The 25,239-nt window shown below is 38.0% G+C and overlaps 1 protein-coding gene and 1 pseudogene across 11 annotated transcripts in view; one reads left to right on the top strand and one right to left on the bottom strand.

Moving 5' to 3' along the window:
- Positions 1–25,239, bottom strand: part of CEP170 (centrosomal protein 170) — a 131,783-nt gene that overhangs the window by 97,073 nt on the left and 9,471 nt on the right. For all 10 annotated transcript variants that reach the window (XM_023216170.1, XM_023216172.1, XM_023216173.1 and 7 more), the window contains exons 2-3: positions 5,192–5,337; positions 1,761–1,850 (exon numbers count right to left, since the gene is read on the bottom strand). In XM_023216170.1, the coding sequence (XP_023071938.1) occupies positions 1,761–1,850; positions 5,192–5,296 (195 nt within the window). In that variant the 5' untranslated portion in view covers positions 5,297–5,337. The remainder of the gene's footprint in view (positions 1–1,760; positions 1,851–5,191; positions 5,338–25,239) is intronic.
- On the top strand, positions 7,876–8,517 carry LOC111545218 (annotated as a pseudogene). The gene has a single exon (XR_002732372.3). The product of XR_002732372.3 is annotated as a high mobility group protein B3 pseudogene (transcript).

Genomic DNA, 25,239 nt, shown 5'->3' with positions numbered 1-25,239 from the left:
GAGAAGGAAGAGAGAAATTCTCACAAAGAGGAGAAGAGTTGAGAATCAAAATTGCTAACATTCATGCCTACTGTTACAACAGTTTCTACCTACTTTGCCCATGTCTGCTAATTTTAACCCTTTCAACATGTCAACATCAGCAGGTTAAAATTCCTAAGTAAACAGGCCTCTGTTTCATCTCTTCAAAAAGAAGTAGAACTTGAGCTTTACTTTAAAAAATGTGTACAACTTTTATGAATGGCAAGGGAGATGGGAGAAATAGTAGACTGAAGAAAATCTTAAGTTATTTGAAGAAAGACATAGTATAGCAGGAAGACTGCTGTTTTGGAAGAAGAGCAAGAGAAAATGTAATGATGGAGCATCAATCTGAAAAGGTGAATAATGCCAAATGTGAGAGATTTCAAGGCAAACATGAAGAACGTACACTTAATTCTATGTGCTTTGAGAAAAAAAAAAGGCTTGAATAAAACCGAGAACAAAAAAAAGTCCTGAATAAAACCAACAGAAAAACATGCCTACAAAAAATTTGTATTTATCTCAAAGAATAAATATAAAAGTCCTTCAGTAGCAGGTCAATTCAGAATTGGTAAAAAAAAAAAAAAAAAATGTATTACCATATTTGCCAAATTTCTGCATGCTCTTGTATATAATGTTTTATGCACATTTGAAAAGCATGAGTAGCCTGAAGCAGTTGGGATACACTTATTTCTGTTAAATTCACTTCAAGAATTTCAATAGCACAGACACGAACAACACAGTATTTGCTTGTGTTTGCAGAACCATAAGAAAATGAAGAAACTGAAATAAGAGAAATAATTCAATACTTTAGCATTCTTTTTAGTTTGTGGCTACTTATATTATGCCAAATTTAGAAAGACCAAATGAAGAAATCAGAAAAAATTCACTTCAGTAACACAAAAATATATTCAACGTATGAATTCCAAGAATAATGAACACTGGTGTTTAGATAATGTACTATATTTGTGAAGGCAAATAGTTATGTTGTTTCACCTTTTTTACTCTAGCAGAGAAAGTTGTCTACTCTCCGGCACCTTTCTTTCTTTCTTTCTTTTTTTTTTGGAGATGCAGTCTCACTCTGTCACCCAGGCCTGGAGTGTGCAGTGGTGCCATCTTGGCTCACTGCAACCTCTGCCTCCTGGGTTCAAGTGATTCCCCTGTCTTAGCCTCCTGAGAAGCTGGAACTACAGGCATGCGCTACTACGCCCAGCTAACTTTTGTAGTTTTAGTAGAAACGGTTTCACCATGTTGGCCATGATGGTTTCGAGCTCCTGACCTCATGTGATCTCCCCACCTTGGCCTCCCAAAGTGCTGGGATTATAGGTGTGAGCCGCCGCGCCTGGCTCCATCTTTATCTTCTAAAGTTAACCATTACTTCTCTGTCGTTGAGAGTACTTGTTTGCATTCTTACTGCCATGACTTTTTACCGTTTCCCCTCATACAAATTACAGCCATACAGTGAAGGCCAGCTTAGGTTCCAGCTTCTTAAAGAAGTCTTCTTTGGCCATCACAGACAAGGACAACCACCTTCCGGACTCATCTGCTTATACAGTTTCTTTGGAACATGGGCTAGTTTCATTTTCTACTGGATGGTCCCCAAAGTGCTATGTACCTGATACGCATTCAAAAATAAAATACAAATTAAAGAAAAAGAAAATGTAGCTAGGAAATGTAATCTGATTTTTCTTCTTACAATATTAAACAAATGTTCAAAGAAGACAAAAAATAAACCCTTAACTTACCCCATTTAGACTGCCCAAATCTTTCACTAGATGTTCATCCGTAGAGGCATCATAGTTGATGACAGCATGTTGCTTATCCACACTACGAGACTGAAAGAAATTTTTTAAGTTAATAAATACAAGAAAATACTAGAATAAATACCAATCACATTTTGGCTAGATACTAGCATTAACAGAACAGTAAATATACAGAAATATCAAAGTTAACGTGGATTAAATGATATCAAAATAGTGCCACTATACAACAAAAATTTTTAGCATCACTCCCCAAAGAGGAAAGCATTGAATCTGAAAGATATTCTTTTCTACTAAATTCACATGTTCTACTATTGAGAATTTACATCAGCTGACTTTGTTGAATGTATTAATTTTTTAAATTTAAAACTGTTACAGAGAAATCACGTGAATTATAATTTTACCATGTTTTATACATCTTACTGTAAAAAAATTTACCTTGTAGGATTTTCTTCTTTCAAAACTAAAAATGAGCATAAACTAAATGAAGAGTCCAAAGACTTAGAGGAAAAGAGACACAATATGGTATGTTTCAGAGCAGAATTATCTTCACTTAAAATATGGGTTCTAAAGCTGGAATTCACGGGACAGCTCTAAGAGGGAAAGGGACTGGAAGTCAAAAAAAGGTATTTTAATGGCAAACTGTGGTTTTTGAAAATTGCTTTTAAGTTTCTTTTAAAGTTTTCTCTGTCTTTCTCCAGAGCTTAGTAAGTTGTCTGCAGATGGAAGCACCCGAAAGAAGAACTATAAGCCTGTGGAAGCGGGTATTGAAAGGAAATATCATTATAGTCACAGAAGAAACGGTCTGTGAGCCTGTGAGCCAATGAATCGGAACTTGATCACCGTGTATTACGGGGTTACTATGTGAACCTTGGTATACTAAAAGCAAAGGGAGTATCAAAAATGGGGAACAGACATGACTTCCAGTTTCTGCTTCAACATGCAAAGAATTTGAAGTCACCACTCCCATCTTCATAATAAGAAAAATGTTGAACAAACTGAAAACCAAAAACTCATCTTACTTTTATCAGAGACTTGAGGTCACAAGGCAAACTACCACCCTGAAAAGTAGAGAGACAAGCAAATACAGAGAGAATCACAGCTTGCCAGCAGCAGAAGCTACCGTGAGAAACGGCAACCGGTAGGCCAACTTAAAGGTGAAGTGATTAATTGCTGGAGACTTGAGGGTGGACCAACTTGAGATTTTAAAAAACTCCTGCATTAAATCTAAAAATTACTTAAAATTCATTTTTGTCTTCATTGTTTTAATTTTTTTTTTCTTCTGGTTAAGCTAATGAAATACTAAATTCAGTTCTTAAGTTGGTAAGAAGCAACATAGCACCACTCAGCAAAATAATTTCACCACATTGTCGATTTATCAAGTTGATCTAGTCTGAAGATAAAACCTCCAAATGTTGTAAGAGAAGTGAGATTTCAAGTACATGTAGGCTCTCAATAAATACTTAATGGATCCTCATAAATAATCTGTCTCTGAGGAGAAGAGTACACAGAAAAAGGGCAGAAATCCTTTGGACAATGGACTGAAATTCAAAGAAAAAAATTAAATTAGAGTTGAGAAAAGGTAAATTCCAAAGTAAAGTGAAACGTTACTATTAGATACAGGAATAAAGGAGTCCAACAGCTGCTCATGGAGCCAGAGAATGGTGGCTTTCAAAGGAGTGTGATAAACACAGATCAGGGATATTGAGAACAAATGATATGGGGAGGAAGTAATTTAGGACAGGCTGCTTCGCTATGTCTACAACTTGTTTGAAATCTGGAATATCCTTAATCTACAGCGTACCCTGCCCTCCAACTGCTTATGGTGACCACTGACAGTACATAAACACCTACAGCAAAACATAGAGCACACTTAAGAGAACAACAGAGTGCACGGAGTTGAGTGAGATGCCATTACAGCTCCGGGGACTCGGGAGTGAGGAGTGGGCCTGTTATGTGGGATCCCAAGAATACATCGTTTGTTTGTTTAATAAAGACAGTAACAACTTTTCAAGAAGAGTAGTCAGGAACTCAAGGCAAAGAAGATCAGTTTAGTATTCACAGAATAAGACAATCCCATTTGTGTAACTATTTTTTAAAATAAGCAGCCAATGAAAAAAAAAATCCTATGTTTTTACTTATGAAATGTATATAAAGTATCAACGTGTTTCAGCACCCACCACAGGAATTAAGCAGAAGACCAAGATGACAGAACACAATATGCAGTGACTGGGTCAAGGAAAACTGAGGGAACAGGAAGAATATGTAATGGATATCTAACCACTTAAGCATTAATCTGTTTTCATTTCTACATAATCAAATGCACATTTCCTCTAAATTAAGCTGAACCAGAAGGTGCATGACAACTTGAGTTCACAACCCATTTGGATATTTCAATGAAAATTTAATAAAAATCCCTCAGAAATATATAATTTACATCCTAACAAAGACTGCTAACTTAATCACGTTTCTTGATACTAATGGGAAAACCTTAGCTGATCTGAGCGTAAAACCGCAAAGACAGACAATTTTGACCAGGCCTTTTTTCCTGTTAAACTTCTGGCAAGAATGAAAGACTCTAGTCCCTGTCCTTTTACAGCAGGGGTGTCCAATCTTTTGGGTTCCCTGGGCCACATTGGAAGAAGAAGAATTGTCTTGGGCCACACATAAAATACACTAACAAGAGCTGATGAACTAAAAAAAAAAAAAAAAATACAAAAAAACCTCATAATATTTTAAGCAACTTTATGAATGTGTGTTGGGCCACATTCAAAGCCATCCTGGGCCCCAGGTTGGATGAGCTTGTTTTATAGTGTTTTCCCTGAAGAGTCTATGCCTCCTCCGTCTGATTCTAACTCCTAGAGACCCTCTTCCTGAGGCTGCGTACTCCTGAGGATCTATTTTACTTGGAGTAACTTACGGTAACTTTTATACTATCTGTATGTATCACATAACATCACATTGTATACCTTAAATATACACAATAAAATTTGCTTTTAAAAATAGTCAACAATTTTTACTTATGCTTGAACTCCTGGCAGGTATCATAATGAACATCTCTAAAAGTGCTGAAGCTAACTTCCTTTATCACTGAAGTATCAGTGATCAAAATTCAGTTTTACTCCATGCTGTGCTGATTTTTGCAATGTCTTATTTTAAAAGTGTATAATGGGAAACTTTCTACTTACTAATAAACTTCCTTATTCTGAGAACTTATTTTTCAAAATAGAATCCTCAAGACTTAGAACTTTTTTTTTAGATGATTCAAGGGGACAAAAAATTAATCAGAATGATAGCTGGAGCTAAAAGGAGAGAAACTTCAAATCTAAATAGCACTGTTTTCTAAAGGAGTAGAAAAAGATTATATACTAATCTCCAGGTTTGAATAAACATACAGAGAAGGCTGACAAAATTACCTGCAACATGAGCTCACAGTCATCTCTTCCAACAAAAATCATTTCTCGCGGCAGCCTGTGGCGAGTGCCTCCACTGCTCACCAAAAACCAAGATGTTAAGCTCATTTTCTGCTTAGCTTCTAAGCCTTTGGCAAAGCTACGTCATCCTGAAGAGAAACATGAAGAAAAATATACATTCAGATATTTTCAGCTTTAGTGGGCTATTCACCAAACACTGGAAGGCCTAAGAATAGAACTGCATTCATTCACATTTATACTTGACTAAATGAACTGTCCACAGGTCCCAGGAAATATATACATATATACTAAATTCTCATCAGTGAAGTAAGCCCACAGAATTGACTAAGAGTACAATTAAAAAGGAAGAGATTAAGGTAATAAGTAGGTGCTCAACTAGCAAACTTTTATAGTTTTCATACTTCTGAAAGCCTTTTAGCATAGTTTATAAAGGTCGATAATCCTCAAGTAAATGATCATGTTAGCATCAGAAAAATAGCAATACTGTACCAATAAATGTCTTAGGTACAAATGGTTTGAGAAAGACACAATGAATTCAGTGAGTGTATATGATACCTGATTAAGAACTACGTTGACCAAATAAACTGCTCCTTTGTCTACCAAGTGTAAACCACAGAATGCAATTTCAATTTCTTTTTCCTCACGTGTACTTTATTTTCTTAATACATTTTCCTAGGGCAGCAATTCTGAAACATTCTGTTCTTGGGACCCTTTTAAACTCTTTAAAAAATGAACTCTAAAGAGCATTTGTTTACATGGGCAATACACACATATACATATATATATATATATTTTACATGTTAGAAATGAAACTGGTATTTATTAATTCATTAAAAATAACAATAATCCAATTTCATTTAAAAATCACTAACATTTCTATGACAAAGTAACCATATTTTCCAAAACAAAAATAAGTAAGAAAGGTAGCACTATTTTACATTTTTCAAATCTCTTTGATGCCTACCTTAACAAAAAAAAAACCTGATATCAGCTTTGAATTTCATTCATTGCCATATACTGCTTAATTGAATGACATATAAAGAAAACCTGGCTTCATACAAACAGATGGAAAAGGGAGAGGTATTTTAACACGCTTTTCAAATAATTGTAATTATTTTGTAATGTCTTTGATACTACATAAAAATTATACAAGCAGTAGTTTCTTGAAGGTTATTTGCAATATGGAATCTGAAACCATATTAATGAACTTTTCACACAATTTTATATGAAAATCCATCTCATGGCTGGGCGCGGTGGCTCATGCCTGTAATCCCGGCACTTTGGGAGGCCGAAGTGGGCAGATCACCTGAGGTCAGGAGCTCAAGACCAGCCTGACCAACATGGAGAAATTCTGTCTCTACCAAAAATACTAAATTAGCTGGGCGTAGTGGCGTGAGCCTATAATCCCAGCTATTTGGGAGGCTGAGGCAGGGGAATCACTTGAACCCGGGAGGCAGAGGTTGCAGTGAGCTGCAATGGTGCCACTGCACTTCAGTCTGGGTGACAGGGCAAGACTCTGTCTCAAAAAAAAAAAAAAAGAAAGAAAAGATAGACAAATAGATCAATGGACCAAACACATGGATAAAATTGAAACCTGGTTAGTAGTTTCTTCAGTAGCCAAGGCACATGATTCAACTCAGGTTCCTCTAAATGGTGGGAAAGGAGCCTTTGGGTTTCCAACTTGTACAGAATATGACCAAGGTCTTAGCCAGATGTGATAGCAGGTACATTTCTTTCCAGAATTTCTGGATTAGTCAAACAGACATGGGTTTTAGAATATACTTTCTGAGTTAAATTACCAGTCCCTCATGCTTTCTAAATGACTGCAAAAATATATACATTATGTTTCTGCATTTCAGGTATCCCGCCTGTAAGAAAAAAAAAAAAAGCCAAGAAGATATCATCTAAAGATGCAATTGACAGAAATTATCAGAAGTGACTATTTTGGAACTCTGGCGTATAGTAAAAGAGGGTTATAACTGTCATGGAATTCCCATCTTTCATGGTAGCAGCTATCACTCATTCCACAGCCACAACCCCAGCAGCTCCAGGAAGCAGCCTGGAGCCAGCCTCCTGCATTCCTCGTGTGGCTTCCTGAAGCCAAGGTACACAAAAAGGACCTAGTCTTCCAAATACTGGACTGCATGATCTCATTGCTGCTTTTGATTACTAAGGAACCAACACAAAAGCTGGCCACCAGTACTTCAACACCCACGGGCCTAAGAAACTTCCAAGGAATTTATTATATAAAGAAAATGCATGTGTGTTCTGTTTTTCTTTCTCCTTTTTGAGGCCAGATATTTAAAGCAATATTTATTAGGTCAATAGCGGACCACAGAGGAAACACAAGAAACTTCAGTGACCACATATAACAAAAACTACACACCTTGCAAAAACTGTTTACAAAAGTCACAAACAGATAATCACTTCAACCCTGAACAAGTAAGATTCAGCAATCCCTGGAGAGTGCAAGAATTACATTTCCAGATGTACCACAACATAATGTCTAAAAGGTCTTGTTCTCACCAGGCATGGTAGCCCATGTATGTAATCTCACCATTTTGGGAGGTGGAGGCAGGAGGATTCCTTGAGCCCAGGAATTCAAGACCAGCCTGGGTAACATAATAAGACCTCACATCTATGAAAAATTAAAAGAAAAAGAGACTAGCGAACAATACAGTCAGGATGGCTAAAGGTGACCCGAAGAAACCAAAGGGCAAGATGTCTGCTTATGCCTTCTTTGTGCAGACGTGCAGAGAAGAACATAAGAAGAAAAACCCAGAGGTCCCTGTGAACTTTGCAGAATTTTCCAAGAAGTGCTCTGAGAGGTGGAAGACGATGTCCGGGAAAGAGAAATCTAAATTTGATGAAATGGCAAAGGCAGATAAAGTGCGCTACGACCGGGAAATGAAGGATTATGGACCAGCTAAGGGAGGCAAGAAGAAGAAGGATCCTAATGCTCCCAAAAGGCCACCGTCTGGATTCTTCCTGTTCTGTTCAGAATTCCGTCCCAAGATCAAATCCACAAACCCCGGCATCTCTATTGGAGACGTGGCAAAAAAGCTGCGTGAGATGTGGAATAATTTAAATGACAGTGAAAAGCAGCCTTACATCACTAAGGCAGCAAAGCTGAAGGAGAAGTATGAGAAGGATGTTGCTGACTATAAGTCAAAAGGAAAGTTTGATGGTGCAAAGGGTCCTGCTAAAGTTGCCCGGAAAAAGGTGGAAGAAGAAGATGAAGAAGAGGAGGAGGAGGAGGAGGAGGAGGATGAATAAAGAAACTGTTTATCTGTCAAAAAAAAAAAAAAAAAGAAAAAGAAAAATTAAAAGAAAAAATAGCCGGGCATGGTGGCATCCAAGAGGTTGAGGCTGCAGTGAGCCATGATCAAGCTCTGCATTTCAGTCTGGGCAAAAGAGTGAAACACTGCCTCAAAACAAATGAATAAATAAAAATAAGATAAAAAGTTCAGTTCTCAAAAAATAAAAAATAACATAATGAAAATAAAGAAACAAAAAAGATTTGATAGAATCAATCTCTCCTGTTAACGCCCATTGTAGTTATTAGTCGAAGGTGTTACATCAACTATCTACTGTCTTTAATATGTTGAATGAGCTAAAGAAAACCATCAACAAAAAAATTAGCAAAACAGTGTATGAGAAAAAGGAGAGTATCAGTAGGAAGACAGAAATTATGAAAAGGAACCAAACAAATTCTGGAGCTGAAAAGCAGAATAACTGAAGAAAAACTCACTAGAGGGGCTCAAAAGCAGGTATGAGCAGAGTTAGAAAGGTTCAGTGAACCTGAAGGTAAGAACACTGAGGTTGTCTTATCTTCAATATGAGAAGCAGAAAAACAAATGAAGTAAAATGAACAGAGCTTGAGGCACCAGCAGGATATCATCAAATATACTAACATATACATTATAGGTGTCCCAGAAGGAAATATGACAGAAAAGTATTTGAAGTCTTAATGGAAAAATACTTCCAAAATAAATCAATACACACATCCTAGAAGCTCAATAAACTACCAGCAGATAAACTCAAAGAGCTCTACACAAAAAACATTACAATCAAATTGTCAGAACCTAAAGAAATAGAAAGAATTTTGAAAACAGTGACAGAAGTGACTCTTCATGTACAATGGAGCCTCAGCAAGACAAATAGCAGATTTCTTCTCAGAAACTATGGAGATTAGAAAGCAGTAGGATCAACAGTGGGAAAGGAGAAGAAAAAAAAAGACTGTCAACCAAGAATTTTATACCCAGCAATACTATCTTTCAAGTATATATATATATATATATATATATATATGTATATATTTATTTATTTACTTATTTATTTTAAAGCAAGCAGAAATTAAGATATTTCCAGTGAAACAATAGCTAACAGTTTTGTTATTTTTTTTTTGTCAGTACAGTGCCCTACAAAAAATGTGAAAGACATTCGGGCTGCAATGAAAGGACACTAGACAGTAACTTAAAACTGTGATAAAAATTTTTAAAACCACAGATAAAGGTGTCTATAAAGGTAAATGTAAATCCACTGTTTTCATACTTTTCTTATGGTTTGTAACTTCTGTTTTTCCTATAGGGTTTAATAAGCAAGTTCATAAAGCAATAATTATAATCTGTTACTGGAAAGGGAATGTATAAAGGTGTAATTTGTGACAATTATAATATTACAGGGGAGGAATGGAGATGTACACAAACGAAATATTTGTATACTCTTGAAACTAAATTGATATATTCAAACTAGGCTTATAAGTTTAAGATATTAATTGGAATTGCCAAGGTAACCACTAAGAAAATACATTAAAAATATACAGAAAAAGAAAGAAAAGAGAAATCAAAATGATACACCACAAAAAGTTAAATTTTTAAAAAGACAATAATAAAGGAATAAAAGAAAAAAAACACAACATACAGAAGACAAATAGATCAATGACAGAATTAAAACCATCTTTATGCCGAGTGTGGTGGCTCATGCCTGTAATTCCAGCACTTCATTTAAAGTGATTAATAACATAACTAAAGCAAACCCCCAAATTTTTCCATTTTTCCATATCAGCAATCCTCTCTGTCTTTTCTTCTTCTTCTTGTTTTTTTTTTTTTTTTTTTTTTTTTTTTGACAAGATCTGGCTCTCTATTGCTCAGCCTAGAGTTTGGTGGCAAGATCTCAGCTCTCTGCATCCTCCAACTCCCAAGCTCAAGCTGCGGGCTCCCACCTCACCCTCTTGAGTAACGGGGACTACAGGTGTGCACCACCACACCCAGCTAATTTTTGTATTTTTTGTAGAGACGGGGTTTCGCCATGTTGCCCAGGCTGGTCGTGAACTCATGAGTTCAAGCAATCCACCTGCTTCAGCCTCTCAAAGTGCTGAGATTACAGGTGTGAGCCACCATGCCTGGCCTTCAGTGTCTCTTCTAATACTGTAGTACTTATTCTCGAAAGCAGACTAGACATAATACAAAATTTTATCAGTCTCTATCTTCTGTGCTTATTAATTTCAGCATTTAGGAAATCTCAAAGAGTATGAGAAGGTACAAAACTAACAGATTCGCTTTTCAGTAAGTTTATTCCCATTCCCCCAGGGCACAGTTAGCCATTCTTTTCTCTGTAATCCCACAATATTTTGTTCAAATATTTATTATGCTAGAATTTAAACTATAATTTTTTGCATTAATAATTATATACTGTAACGATATGATTACAACCTCAGGTTGATGAGCTCTTTGAAGGCAGCACAACTGTCTTCCTCCATCCCTCCCTTCTTTCAACAGCTATTGAGAAGCCTGCGGAATCCAGGCACTTTTGAGGATCAAGGACACACAAAGATAAAACAAACAAAAAAATCTTGCCTCAAGGAACTCACTACCGCAGGGAACGGTAGTTAGTAGATGCCACGACCGAGCTAAGCCTAGGGTGTTACTAGAACAACGGGAGGTTGTCATTACTCCGGACATGGATGGTGACAGTGGGGATGGTATCATTCTAAATCAGCACAGAGTTGAAATACAGAAACATTTTTTCATCATTGTATCCCTTGAGCCCACCCCAGTGTTTCATCTACAGTGAGCATTTGACAAGCTATTTTCAATGAATGAGTAGCTTTGGAGCGGCTACAAGTCTTGAAGTGAGGATAACCTAGAAATCTCCAGGGGCAGGAGGTGAAATTAATCATCTAACCTTTGACAGCAATTAACATTTACATTTAAAGCTATCATTAACTTCAAAAACTGACTTTCCTGCTAAATCAGAGTTCTTTTCATCATTTAACGGACTAAAATGTTAATATCTAAGTTTTACATTCTAAATAAACATGGAACAAAGAAAAACTCTGCAGTTATTGAGCAGAGCACACAGCTTCACTACACAGGTTTCAAAAATATGTACATTTTACTGCAAAATACTTTAGGCTGGGCGCGGTGGCTCATGCCTGTAATCCCAGCACTTTGGGAGGCTGAGGTGGGCGGAACACGAGGTCAGGAGATCAAGACCATCCTGGCTAACATGGTGAAACCCTGTCTCTACTAAAAATACAAAATATTAGCTGGGCATGGTGGCGGGCACCTACAGTTCCAGCTAACTGGAAGGCTGAGGTAGGAGAATGGCGTGAACTCGGGAGGTGGAGCTTGCAGTGAGCTGAGACCTTGCCACTGTGCACTCCAGCAGGGGAGACAGAGTGAGACTCCGTTTCAAAACACACACACACACACATATATATATATATATAGATACAGATATATAAATATAAATATAATATTTACATAAAATTTATATAAATATATATATTTAAAACGTTACTCCTAGTCACATATCATTTAAATTGAGGAACGATGGCAAGAGGGGTCTGAATGATGTTAATTACTATAATACTTAAGTCAAGACAGGCAATAATAAACAGTGCACTTGATTGACAGCATTACAAGAGAACTACAAAATAGTGCACCACATCACCCATAAAAAGAAACTGGTTTACTCAGACTATTAAGCCTGAGAAGAAATCATTATTATACAAATGATAGTCAGTGTATACAATCACTTGAGCTAAAACACATGTTAAGGGCAGTCTATCCTTATGTCCTGGCAATTGGCTGGTTGATTCATCACCAGATGGCTTTACAGAGAATAAACCTCCTCTTACCCCACAACTCCTGCTATTGAAGAGAAAGAAATAGCTGGCCTCACCTTAGGACTATGAGTCTACACAGTAGAAAATGCTTTCCTTTAGTCTATGCATTTCTCATTTTAATAAGATATTATCTACTTAGGCATCCATGTGACAACTTTTCTTTTGGTACCAACAGGCATGAAAGGGTGACAATCATCTCCATGGGGCTGGCCCAAGGCCTAGCTTTGTTTCCTGAAAGAATAAATCGTAGGAGAAAGAAGATCCTGTTTTCTTAATAAAATCAATGAAAATATAAACAAAGGGGGGTAAAAGTGATAAACTTTACCTTACAAAATTGTAATCTGAACCAGCAGTAAAGCTTATCAACTAAAATAAACACACTAAGGGTTTGCATCAACTGGCATCTGTAATTTGGCCATGTCTTTTTACCCCATCATACAAAGTATCTAAAAGATACAATGTTAAACAAATGTATAAATTCAGGCATCCTATTTCACATTTTTACCCCTAAAAAGTCCCTAATAGAAAATATACCCTAAACACCAGAAGTCTGTCTTTTGATGCCACATATTTCTGAAAATGAAGGAAATAATTTGGGGTGGCATTTCAACTAAGTATTCATTATCAAATAAAGTCCAAACATATGTCATAATAACTCAGGATAAAAAAATGCAAATCATGTATTATAAAAGCAAATGGTTTTATTCATAACTGGTAGCATTCATTGATGACTTAATATGAGTCAGGCACTGTTCTAAGAATTTCACATATATGTGTGTATACATACATCATTGTTTTTAGCTATAAAAATTCTTCAAGTTCTAGAAAATGGACATAAACATTATATACTGATTATACATGAGGACCTCATTTTATAGAGTACTATAAAATAAAACCCAGTTTGTTTCTTCATTCACAAGTCGTAAGCACCATAAGATACTGGGGAAAGAGAGTGGATCAATATAGAAAAATTTCCTAATCTCATAGAAGCAAAATAAACAAATAGCTAAATAAATGAATAAGAAAACTTCAGGGGCGGTGGGAAGAAAGAAACACGAAAAAGCAAACAGGACAGGATAACTCAGGTGGTGCTGTTTCAGCTGCGGTGGTCTAGGGAAATATCTTTGCGAAACTAATGTGTGCTTAGAACACATTCGAAAATTCAGCTCTGCTGTATAATTAATTTGATCTGGCACATAGAATGAAATATACTCTTGGAAAAAATTCATTTATTTTAAATCTCCACCCTTATTTATATAGCTACTCCAAAAGAATAAATCCACAGCTGTGCTTTTTTTGGATACTTACCAAGATACTTGTTTCATGCTCATGTGAACAAACTCATTACTGGGAAAATTTCTGCTTTCATATGCTCATGATTATTCTGGAATGACTACTCTAAATTTTACCTTTATCATCTGCCATATATATTATTAATTCTTTTGTAAAAGGCAATTAAAGCAAATAGGTATAAAGAAAAAATATCAGCTGCAACTTAAATCTGAAATAGCATTAAAACTAAAAAAAAAAAAAAAAAAAAAAAAAACACTTCTCACAAAAATAAGTGAAGATGACATTCCAAATACCAAGCCGCACATTCTGTGTCTGAGTTTATTACATATTTTTAACAGAAGACTTAGATTTGACAGGAAAAGCTAGCAAGCCAGCGATTTAATAAAAGATTTCTTCATAAAAACCATTCAATAAAATGCTTAAAAGAAAATACCTAAGAAAAAATAAGTTATACTTTTCCATAAATTATCTAGGCATTAATATTTCTTGCTAGGTTTTCCCTGCCAATTTATGGAAAATGTTAAGTATGATTTGTTTACTTTTGTAAAACTGTACTACCCTTACTTATTAAAGCATAATTTTGTTGCTTTACACCAAAAAATCAATTAAGACTTAGATTCAGACATTTATCAAGTACCTCCTTTGTGCCAGTAACTGCACTAACTGCTTCTATTAAAACTTGCATTCTTTCATTTAACTCCCAAAGCAAGCATTCAAGAAACATTTTTCCCTTAAGAAAACTAAAGTTAAAGGCTTATTCAAGGTTACAAATCTAGTATCAACAGGAACCACCTAGATTCAAATCTGGACCTTCAGCTACCAAATACGGGGCTTTTCCCACAAATCACTATCTCCTTTGTATTTTTCTTAAATATACCCTAAAATGATGCAGGTGATTACGCCAGTCTCGGATTTGGCTACAGTTGGAGTATGACTGACAAGGAATGTATTTTAACTTAACAAGAAGTTCTCTGACACTCTGTTTGGGCAATAAATGCTGACAGTTCATGTAAATTTCCGCCTACTTTCAATCTTCTCAGCTTCCTGTTTGGCCACCAGCAGGCTCCAAAATTCTCTCCTTGAGAAGTTCCCAGACAAGAAAGAATCAATCAGTTATTAAAAACAAAAACCAAAAATCAGCTGATCAAAAATCAGCGGATCAATCTAGAGAAATGAGGCAAATTTAGTAAACTGGGGTACAGCATGGATTAGAAACCTAGAATCTGAAGGAATAGTAAACTATCTCCAGGTTCACTAAATAACTATAAATCTGAAAAACTGTCAGATCACAGAGCACTAGGAGCAGGAAAAGACATACAAAGCCATTTCAAAGAGCTGAAACTGTCTACAGGAGGGAGTGACACTGGGAAGAAAGTAGTCTAAGTTTAGGGTCTGTAAGAACCTGAAAGCCAACCGCTTTGATTCACTCTTCTTAGCTCACTCATGACAACCATTTCTCTGTCATGTGCCTGCAATTAATTTTAGCATATCGCTAATTCTTGTGCCCTTTAAAAACGGTTTCTGTTCATCTTCAATAGCTTTTCTGATCACTACACATTAACTACCTGGGAGGTGGGTACAAATCACTGCCATTGCAGCGTCAGTATAACATATGAAAACTGAATTGAAACTTCAAAGTGTAGAAAACTGAAAAGTCTCAGGGTCTATTTTAAGCAAGAATGCATTTAGTGAATATATCACTAACACACTTTACTGTATAACAGTAAGTTGCTAATTACTAGCCTAAATTATGCAGTTTTCATTTTTATCTTCATGTTAAACTATAATTTTTTTTTTTTTTGAGACGGAGTCTCGCTCTGTCACCCAGGCTGGAGTGCAGTGGCCGGATCTCAGCTCACTGCAAGCTCCACCTCCCAGGTTCACGCCATTCTCCTGCCTCAGCCTCCCGAGTAGCTGGGACTACAGACGCCCGCCACCTCGCCCGGCTAGCTTTTTGTATTTTTTAGTAGAGACGGGGTTTCACCGTGTTAGCCAGGATGGTCTCGATCTCCTGACCTCGTGATCCATCCGTCTCGGCCTCCCAAAGTGCTGGGATTACAGGCTTGAGCCACCACGCCCGGCCTTAAATTATAATTTTTATAAATACCTCTATACCAGCATTGTGCAACAGACTGTGATGATGGAAATGTTCCTGTTCAATACATTAGCCACAGCCATATATTAACTATTGAGCACTTGAAATACGGCTAATACAACTAAAAAGATGAATTTTAAATTTCATTTAATTTTAATTAAATTTACACATTCATACATGGCTACTAGTACTCTAGCTAGTTCAGTTCTCAAACCAACAAATGACACTATTATTTACCTTAAGGATGGCTTTTGTTAAATATCTCATACTTACCGTATATAAACATGCAGAATAGCTGATAAAATAATGCATGCAGAAAAGAAAAATTTAACCAAAGAAAATTAAGTGCTTTTGTATTTTAATTTAATTAAGATAGTATCACTATAGGCAGGGCATGGTGGTTCACACCTGTAATCCCAGCACTTTGGGAGGCCGAGGAGGGTGGGTCACCCTGAGGTTAGGAGTTCGAGACCAACTTGGCTAATGTGGTGAAACCCCATCTCTACTAAAAATATAAAAAATTAGCTGGGTGTGGTGGTGGGTGCCTGTAATCTCCGCTACTGGGGGTGCTAAGGCAGAGGAACTGCTTGAGCCTGGCAGGTGGAGGTTGCAGTGGGCTGAGATTGCGCCACTGCACTCCAGCCTGGGCAACAGAGCGAGACTCTATCTCAAAAAAGATAGCATCATTATGACTTTCATACACATTAGTAAATTATATAAACAATCGGGTCTATCTTTTGTCTAAAATTTTTAAATATTCATTGCACTGGCAAGACTGTTCTTTCATATACTGTAATTCTTAGGCTATGGATGTTTAAAATGATTAGGTTTATCTTTACCAGAGGTATGTCCATACCTAGGGCTATTACATACCTCTACGCCATGAGGTATGTAATAGTCCAATGGAATTTCTTTGTAGTTTGATGGAGAAGGTGAAATACAAGAATTCTCTTAAGGGAGGGAATCGCTAGGCACAGCCAGCCTAAAGAATACTGAACTCTGGGAGGCCGAGGTGGGAGGACTGCTTGAGCCTAGGAATTCAGGACCAACCTAGGCAACAAAGTGACACCCTGTCTCTACAAAAAATAAAAAAAAAAAATTGCCAGGTGTGGTGACATGCACCTGTAGTCCCAGCTACAAGGGAGGCTGAGGCAGAAAGATTGCTTGGGCCCAGGAGGTCAAGGACACAGTGAGCCAAGATTGTGCCCTTGTACTCTAGCCTGGGCAACACAGTGAACTGCCTTGGAAAAAATAAAAAAATAAAAGAATATTGATATATTTCATTTAGAGAAGAGCTTCTGCAACTTTGAGGGTAAAAAGAAGCTAATATAGATAAAAGATTATTGGCATTAATAGTCAACAAGTGGAAGTAACCCAAAACCTAATGGTAGATACAATTTTTAAAAGTATAATTTTCCTCCTTATGTTTGAATTTTCTTATAGTAAACGTACTAGAGTGTATGGTGTATATACATGTATTAAAGAAAACCTCAAATCACCTAAACAGAAAGTAATTTTATAACAGAACTCAGTCCACATATTAGTAAATTTTAATTTCTGAAGTCAAAGTAATTTTTGGAATTTGAACTATGGTGCTAACAGTTCATGGTTGAAAATGTCCTCCTAATTGTTAAATCTAATGATCTCTAGTATTGCTATCTTAAATTACCTCTCAATATCTTTGACCATTCTTGCCTTCTACAAACATCACTCTGGCTTCCTCTCACTTCTGTGGGCACTCCTCAATCTCTTTGAAAGTGTCACTTTTTCTTTAAATTCTGTTTTTAGGGGGTTATTCCCCTATCCATAATCCCTTTGGGACTTCTTTGAAAACCCTGGGCTTCCAATATTGCTTATTATAATGTCACACATATAATGTCAAGTCAAAACCTTTTTTTACAAGATCCAGACCTTCCCTCTAACTGCTTACTAGTCATTTTCAGTTCAAGGCCCTCACGGACTCCTCAGATTTAATTTTTAAAAAACAGGACCCTTTCATCTAAAGAAATGTGCCTTTTTTCCTATTCTCCCTGTCTTAGTGAATGGCATCACCAACCGCCCAGATATCTTATCTCCCACTCCTGCTTTCTTTAGGTAAGTCATTATGTCCCTTTGATTCCACCTCCTAAACATCATTCCTGGTGCCTTTCCTCTTATCCCACTGGTACTTACCAATAAATTACTGCAGATCTCTTTTATCTGAATCCCTTGTCTCTAGCCTCCCACTCTCCAAATCCTTCCTCCATCCAGCTATCAAAATTACATTTATAAAAGTAAATCTAATAATTTCACTCCCCATTTTTCAATAGCTCCCTGTAGAGTTCAAGATAGAATTCAAACTCTTCCGTTTTGATAAAAAGCCCTGTTATCTCCCTATGTTATTCTGCCCCTCCCTTGTGTTCCATGTTCAACTGAATTTGAAAGTGAAAGCTCTATGCAGTCCCAAGACCTTTCATTGTGAGCTTCTCAGCAATCACTTCCCTCAGGAAAACACCCATAGATTTCCCAGCCTCCCAATTCTCATCACCTAGGCTGCCCTTCATATACACCTACAGCAACTCCTAAACTTCTTTGTACAAAATACATTTATTTTTGTCTATTTTCCCTTATAAACTGAGTTGCTTGAGTAAAGTGACTACTAGTAATCCTGGTATCTCTTGTACGTTGTATGGATGCCTGAAACTTTAGTAAATGTTCAGCAAACATTAATAGGTAGTAGTGGCACAATACAAACTTTTTCTGGTGAAGTTTTATCAAGAGGCCAATAGCCATATTAGAAATCTGACATAAAATTCATTGGGAATTTTCTGATTACTTAGTAATATGAATACAATCTGGCTGACCATGGTGATGGCTCACCCCTGTAATTCCAGCACTTCGGGAGGCCGAGGAGGGTGGATCACCCGAAGTCAGAAGTTTGAAACCAGCCTGGCCAACATGGTGAAACCCCGTCTCTGCTAAAAATACAAAATTAACCAGGCGTAGTGGCACATGCCTGTAATCCCAGCTACTCAGGAGGCTGAGGCAGGATAATTACTTGAACTTGGGAGGTGTATGTTGCAGTGAGCTGAGATCGCACCACTGCACTCCAGCCTGGGCAACAAGAAACTGTCTCAAAAAAAAAAAAAAAAAAAAAAAAAAAAAAAACAAAGAACACAATCCATTTAATATAAAATCAATCAGACTTGAATTGCAATAAGCAATCCATATGATCAGTTTCAATATTCATCTCCTCACTTTGAAAGTTAAGCCGTTCACCACCACTGTTAGATATTCCATCTTATTTCCTCAGAAGAACACCCTTGGTTAAGGAGATCGATCCTTAAGCTAATGGCTCTTAGACCTAGAATCGCTTGTGGAGATTTGTACACACAAGCACACTTTTATGTGTATATGTATTTATCAATGTCCAGGCTTCATACTTGAAGACTTCAACTTATAATATAACTGGTAAGGTATAGGTATCTGTATTTTTTTTTTAATTCTGTAGATACCACTGTACACAGTTTAAGAGGCACTGATTTATGTATATATTTATTTATTTTTTTTGAGACAGAGTTTTTGCTCTCTTGCCCAGGCTGGAGTACAATGGTGCGGTCTCAGCTCACTGCTACCTCTGCCTACTGGGTTCAAGTGATTCTCCTGCCTCAGCCTCCCAAGTAGCTGGGATGTCAAGTGCCTGCCACCATGCCTGGCTAATTTTTGTATTTTTAGTAGAGACTAGGTTTCACCATGTTGGCCAGGCTGGTCTTGAACTCTTAACCTCAGGTGATCCTCCCACTTCATCCTTCCAAAGTGCTAGGATTACAGGTGTCAGCCACCGCATCCAGCCAGAAGCACTAATTTAAACAACAAAGTGCTTAATATTCCATTTTCACACTATGAAAACAAAGTTCAAAGTTTTAATAATATCTAAATGAACGCATGCAGAAGGCAAATTTTATTTTGTGTAGGAGGGTACCTCTGAACACAAAAATGAAAAGTTAATGAAACACAACTTTTTGCATGAATTATTTATAAGGACTAAGGAATATGAATATTTTGAATCACAGATTCAGTTCAGGCCAAGTGGTGCAAACTACAGGTTTCCTCCCCATTAAGACTACAGAACTAGAAAGTGCAAAAAACCAGGCACTACTAATTTAATTGCCTTATAAAACAATGTTAACAACATTCCTTCCTTTGCCAAAATGCCACTACAACTAAAATGACTGCTTTGTGAATGAAAACATAAGAATGCTTCACCTTCTATAAAGGTATTTTAAAATATAAAAGAAGGTGATGATATGATGACAGCTATAAAGAAATTATCCTAACTATATCAAGAAAATGTAGGCCGGGAGTGGTGGCTGACGCCTGTAATCCTAGCACTCTGGGAGGCCGAGGCGGGTGGATCACCTGAGGTCAGGAGTTTGAGACTAGTCTGACAACATGGAGAAACCCTGTCTCTACTAAAAATACAAAAATTACCCAGCAGTGCTGGCGGGCGCCTGTGATCCCAGTTAATGGGGTGGTTGAAGCAGGAGAATCCCTTGAACCCGGGACGCAGAGGTCGCAGTGAGCCGAGACGGCGGCATTGCACTCCAGTCTGGGCAACAAGAGCAAAACTCTGTCTCATTAAAAAAAAAAAAAAAAAAAAAAAACCCAAAAAACAAAAGTATATTTTCTAATCTCTCAAATAGACTCCTTCAGCTTGGACTGCATGGGCTGACAAGACGGGAGGGTAGGGGGAGTGGGCTATGAAGTTGACCAGGAAGATCAAAAAGAAAGAAACAGAAAAGATATTAGAGCACAGGAAAAGCACAATGTACTGATTTAGAACGCAGACTGGAGGAGGAGACTACAAATTGGGCCCAAGCACAAGAGAGAAAGGAAAGTCCAACATTAGAAATCTTAGTGGCAAGAGCAGACATCTGAGAAGTAGATGAAAGCAAATGGTTGTCAACACAGCATTCTTTGATGAACGATTCCTACCCCTCATCTTATTATATTTGAAGGGCAGGGGATGTTAATTTGTAATCAACCCAATATCCACTAGGAAAAAAGGTGCCAGATTCTAGTGATGAGTTATGTTCTTTTTTTTTTTTTTTTTGAGGCGGAGTCTCGCTCTGTCGCCCAGGCTGGAGTGCAGAGGCGCGATCTCTGCTCACTGCAAGCTCCGCCTCCCGGGTTCCCGCCATTCTCCTGCCTCCGCCTCCCGAGTAGCTGAGACTACAGGCGCCGCCACCACGACCGGCTAATTTTTGTAATTTTAGTAGAGACGGGGTTTCACCGTGTTAGCCAGGATGGTCTCAATCTCTTGACCTCGTGATTTGCCTGCCTCAGCCTCCCGAAGGGCTGGGATTAAAGGCGTGAGCCACTGCGCCCGGCCAATGAGTTATGTTCTAAATGTTACGACAGTAAACACTAGACCTGCTTCTGCTAGATACCAAACGGTCCCATCCCCTTATCCCCAGGGTGTGGTACCCTCCCTAAAGCTCTAAATTTTACTTTAATTACCTTTCACCAAGTTGGATTCTATTTGTTCCTACCTCTCCAATTTATAAATTTTGAATTTTTATTTTCCCCCTCCGAGGTGGAGTTTTGAGGTCACCCAGGCTGGAGTGCAATGGCACCATCTTGGCTCACTGCAACCTCCCCCTCCCGCGTTCAAGCGATTCTCCTACCTCAGCCTCCCAAGTAGCTGAGATTACAGGCATGCGCCACCACGCCCAGTTAATTTTGTATTGTTAGTAGAGACGGGGTTTCTCCATGTTGGTCAGGCTGGTCTCAAACTCCCGACCTCAGGTGATCTGCCTGCCTCAGCCTCCCAAACTGCTAGGATTACAGGCATGAGCCACTGTGACCGGCCCTAAATTTTGAATTATTGATTCTTTATAGTAGATCCTTAACATTGCGGAATTTGTTGTACACCACTTAGAATCATAGGGTAAAGGCTAAGCGAGGTGGCTCATGCCTATCATCTCAGTGCTTTGGGAGGCCGAGACAGGAGGATCGCTTGAGCCCAGGAGTTTGGGGTTGCAGTAGGCTACGATTATGCCACTGCACTCCAGCCTGGACGACAGAGTGAGAGGGAGTGAGAAAGGAAGGAAGGAGTCATAGGGTAAAACTTCAAGCAAGGGCTCTTATTTTTTACTAAATGGCCCAACATATAATTCCTTATGTAGGTAAAGAAGGGTAGGGGGATAGTGGAAGTGAAATGTAGTAAGATATAAAATTTAGAACGAATAATTTACTCCTGGATTAGGTACTAAAGGGTAGAACCTCTGGATTAGAGAAACAACATAAGCTTCCCTAAATAGCTCTTTAGCTTAAAAAACAAAAACAAAGTTCAGCTTTCCATTCTGATTTATTTATTTATTTATTTATTTATTTATTTATTTATTTAAGACGGAGTCTTGCTCTGTCACCCAGGCTGGAGTGCAGTGGGGTGATCTCGGCTCACTGCAACCTCCGCCTCCCGGGTTCAAGCGATTCTCCTGCCTCAGCCTCCCAAATAGCTGGGACTACAGCTGCGTGCCACCAGGCCCGGCTCATTTTTGTATTTTTTAAAAGAGACAGGGTTTCACCATGATGGCGAGGCTGGTCTCAAACTCCTGACCTCATGATCCGCCTGCCTCGGCCTCCCAAAGCATTGGGACTACAGGCAGGAGAAACCACGCCCGGCCATCATTCCTCTTTAAAAGTAGACACCACACACACACACACACACACACGCGCGCGCGCGCGCGCGCACGCACCCCACCCCCAAAAGGAATAACTCAATGTCATCTGTGTCAATGTAGTTAGCCAGCTGTTTAGAGAAACACCTACTTCACCAAAACTACTGGAGTGAAAAACAGAATGTTCATTTTTTAATTGTCTTTTTTAATATAACAGTGATAGGTTGGAAAATATTTCAATAGTACATTCAGAAAATGTAAAACTGAAACATAATTAGCCTCAATTAAGAGCACTTTAGTCAGACACACACAAATACTAATATCTGCAATTTACTTTGAAATGCATCAAAGTACAAGATATACTGATAAATGGAATGATGAATAAACGGCTAGGTATGTGATAAAACTGGTATTGTGTTACTGGTAGAATCAACATGGTGAGTTTATGAGTGGTCACTGTCAAATTCTTTCAACTTTCCTGTATGTTTGAGAATTTCCATTTTAAAAAAAGAAAAAATCTAGAATAAACACCCCACCAAAACGGAGAGCTCCTTGCATCTCACACTCACCCTCAAAAATGTATCTCCCAATTTAATTCTAGTGAAAAGAGGAAATTAAAAAACAAATAGTTTAGAAAGTAAAACCTTTGGGCCAGGCGTCGTGGCTCACACTTGTAATCCCAGCACTTTGGGAGTCGTGGGCAGGCAGATAGCTTGAGCTCAGGAACTTGAGACCAGCCTGGGCAACATGGTGAAACCCCATCTTTACCAAAAATACAACAAAATTAACTGCGCGTAGGGGCGCGTGCCCTGTATTCCCAATTACTTGGGGGACTCAGGCAGGAGGATCGCTTGAGCCCAAGAGATCGAGGCTGCAGTGAGCCAAGATCCCCTCACTGCACTCTAGTCTGGAGGACGAAGTGAAACAAAAGAAAAAAAAGATAGTAAAAAGAAAAAAGAAAAAAAAAAGAAAGTAAAAACTCTGGGGAGTTATACAATAAACTGACACAGCAGACTATATGTGACTAAATACATTCTAAAACAAAATTATCAATTAACACATTTGTATGTAAAAATTCAAATCACAAATACGACAGGCATGAATTTAATAAAATTTTGGGTAGTGAGATTATTCCATAAGAAAAAGGAAATGAGAAATTTGATTACACACATGTTAAAATCTTTGTTGGGTAAAAATAACAATTTAAAAGGCAATGACAATCTGGGAAAAAATGTTTACAGTATCTGTTACACAAAAGCTGTTACCAGTGAGGGTAGCAGGGTGATACAACAGAAGTATGGTGATCCTAGAATCTGTCACAAGTGGATATAATGATGAACAGTCCTTTAGAAAAACAAGCAAAAGGAACACACACAAGCAATTCAGATCGGAAATACGATGGCCAATAAGCGTATTTTTAAAAAATGTTAAGTATTACCGGTAAGAGAAATTTAAATAAGGTTTTTTTCGGTTGTTGTTTATCAAAGTGGCAAAACTGTCCAGATTGGGTGGCTCATGCCTGTAATCCCACCACTTTGGGAGGCTGAGACAGGAAGACTGCTAGAGCCCAGGAGTCTGAGACCAGCCTAGGCAATAAAATGAGACCTTGTCTCTATGAAAAATAAAAAAAACTTGGCCAGTGCAGTGGGTGGCTCACACCTGTAATGCCTGCACTTTGGGAGGCTGAGGCGAGCAGATCACGAGGTCAGGAGTTCGAGATCAGCCTGACCAACATGGTGAAACCCCATCTCTACTAAAAATACAAAAATTAGCCAGGTGTGGTGATGTGGTGGTGTGCGCCTGTAATCCCAGCTACTCAGGAGGCTGAAGCAGGAGAATCGCTTGAACCTGGGAGGCAGAAGTTGCAGTGAGCCGAGATGGCGCCATTGCAATCTAGCCTGGGAGACAGAGCGAGACTCCATCTCAACTAAAATAAAATAAAATAAAATAACTTAGATGGGCATGGCGTCCCATGCCCACAGTCCCAGCTACCTGGGAGGCTGAGTGGGTAGGATCCCTTGAGTACAGGAGGTAAAGGCTGTAGCAAACCATGATCATACCACTCCACTCTAGCCTGGGCAACAGAGCGGGACCTTGCCTCAGAAAAAAAGAAAAAAGAAAGCAAATTTTAAAAAAGATATGCAATATTCACCACTGATGAAGGGTTGAAGGAACACACATAGTTTCATATGCCAGTGGTAGAAGAATAAACTGATATAAACTGGAGGGGGTAATTTTATTGAAGTTAGGAAAAGTTTAATTAGTAGAATTCTGCATTTGTATCTGCATTGTATTTTAACCATAATTTGTTGAAATCAAAGAAAAACATCGATTTGCACAGAAATTCAGAGTTAGAAATGTCCATTACAGTGTTGTTTACTTTTTTTTTTTTTTTTTTTGAGACAGAGTCTCTCTCTGCTGCCCAGGCTGGACTACAGTGGAGCAATCTCAGCTCACTGCAACCTGTGCCTCCTGAATTCAAGCAACTCTCCTGCCTCAGCCTTCCGAGTAGCTGGGATTACAGGTGTGCACCACCAAGCCCCGCCAATTTTTGTATTTTTAGTAGTGACGGGGTTTCCCCATATTGGCCAGGCTGGTTTTGAACTCTTGACCCTCAAGTGATATGCCGGTCTTGGCCTCCCAAAGTGCTGGGATACAGACATGAGCCACTGCGCCCGGCCTGTTGTTTACAATTTTAAAAATGCAATTTTAAAAATACCTTTAATTTTCATAAATTGTATGTAAGTAGATGATACGTTTCAGAAGACAGATTCTATACTACCACTAAAAGTTGGAGCCAAAAAGTTTAACTTCATGATAAAATGTTACTAAATTAAACCAGAATAGA

The sequence above is a fragment of the Piliocolobus tephrosceles genome, chromosome 1 (genome assembly GCF_002776525.5).
Source record: "Piliocolobus tephrosceles isolate RC106 chromosome 1, ASM277652v3, whole genome shotgun sequence".
Taxonomy (NCBI): domain Eukaryota; kingdom Metazoa; phylum Chordata; class Mammalia; order Primates; family Cercopithecidae; genus Piliocolobus; species Piliocolobus tephrosceles.
The sequence above is the reverse complement of the archived record's forward strand: the minus strand, read 5'-3'. Positions and strand labels throughout refer to the sequence as shown.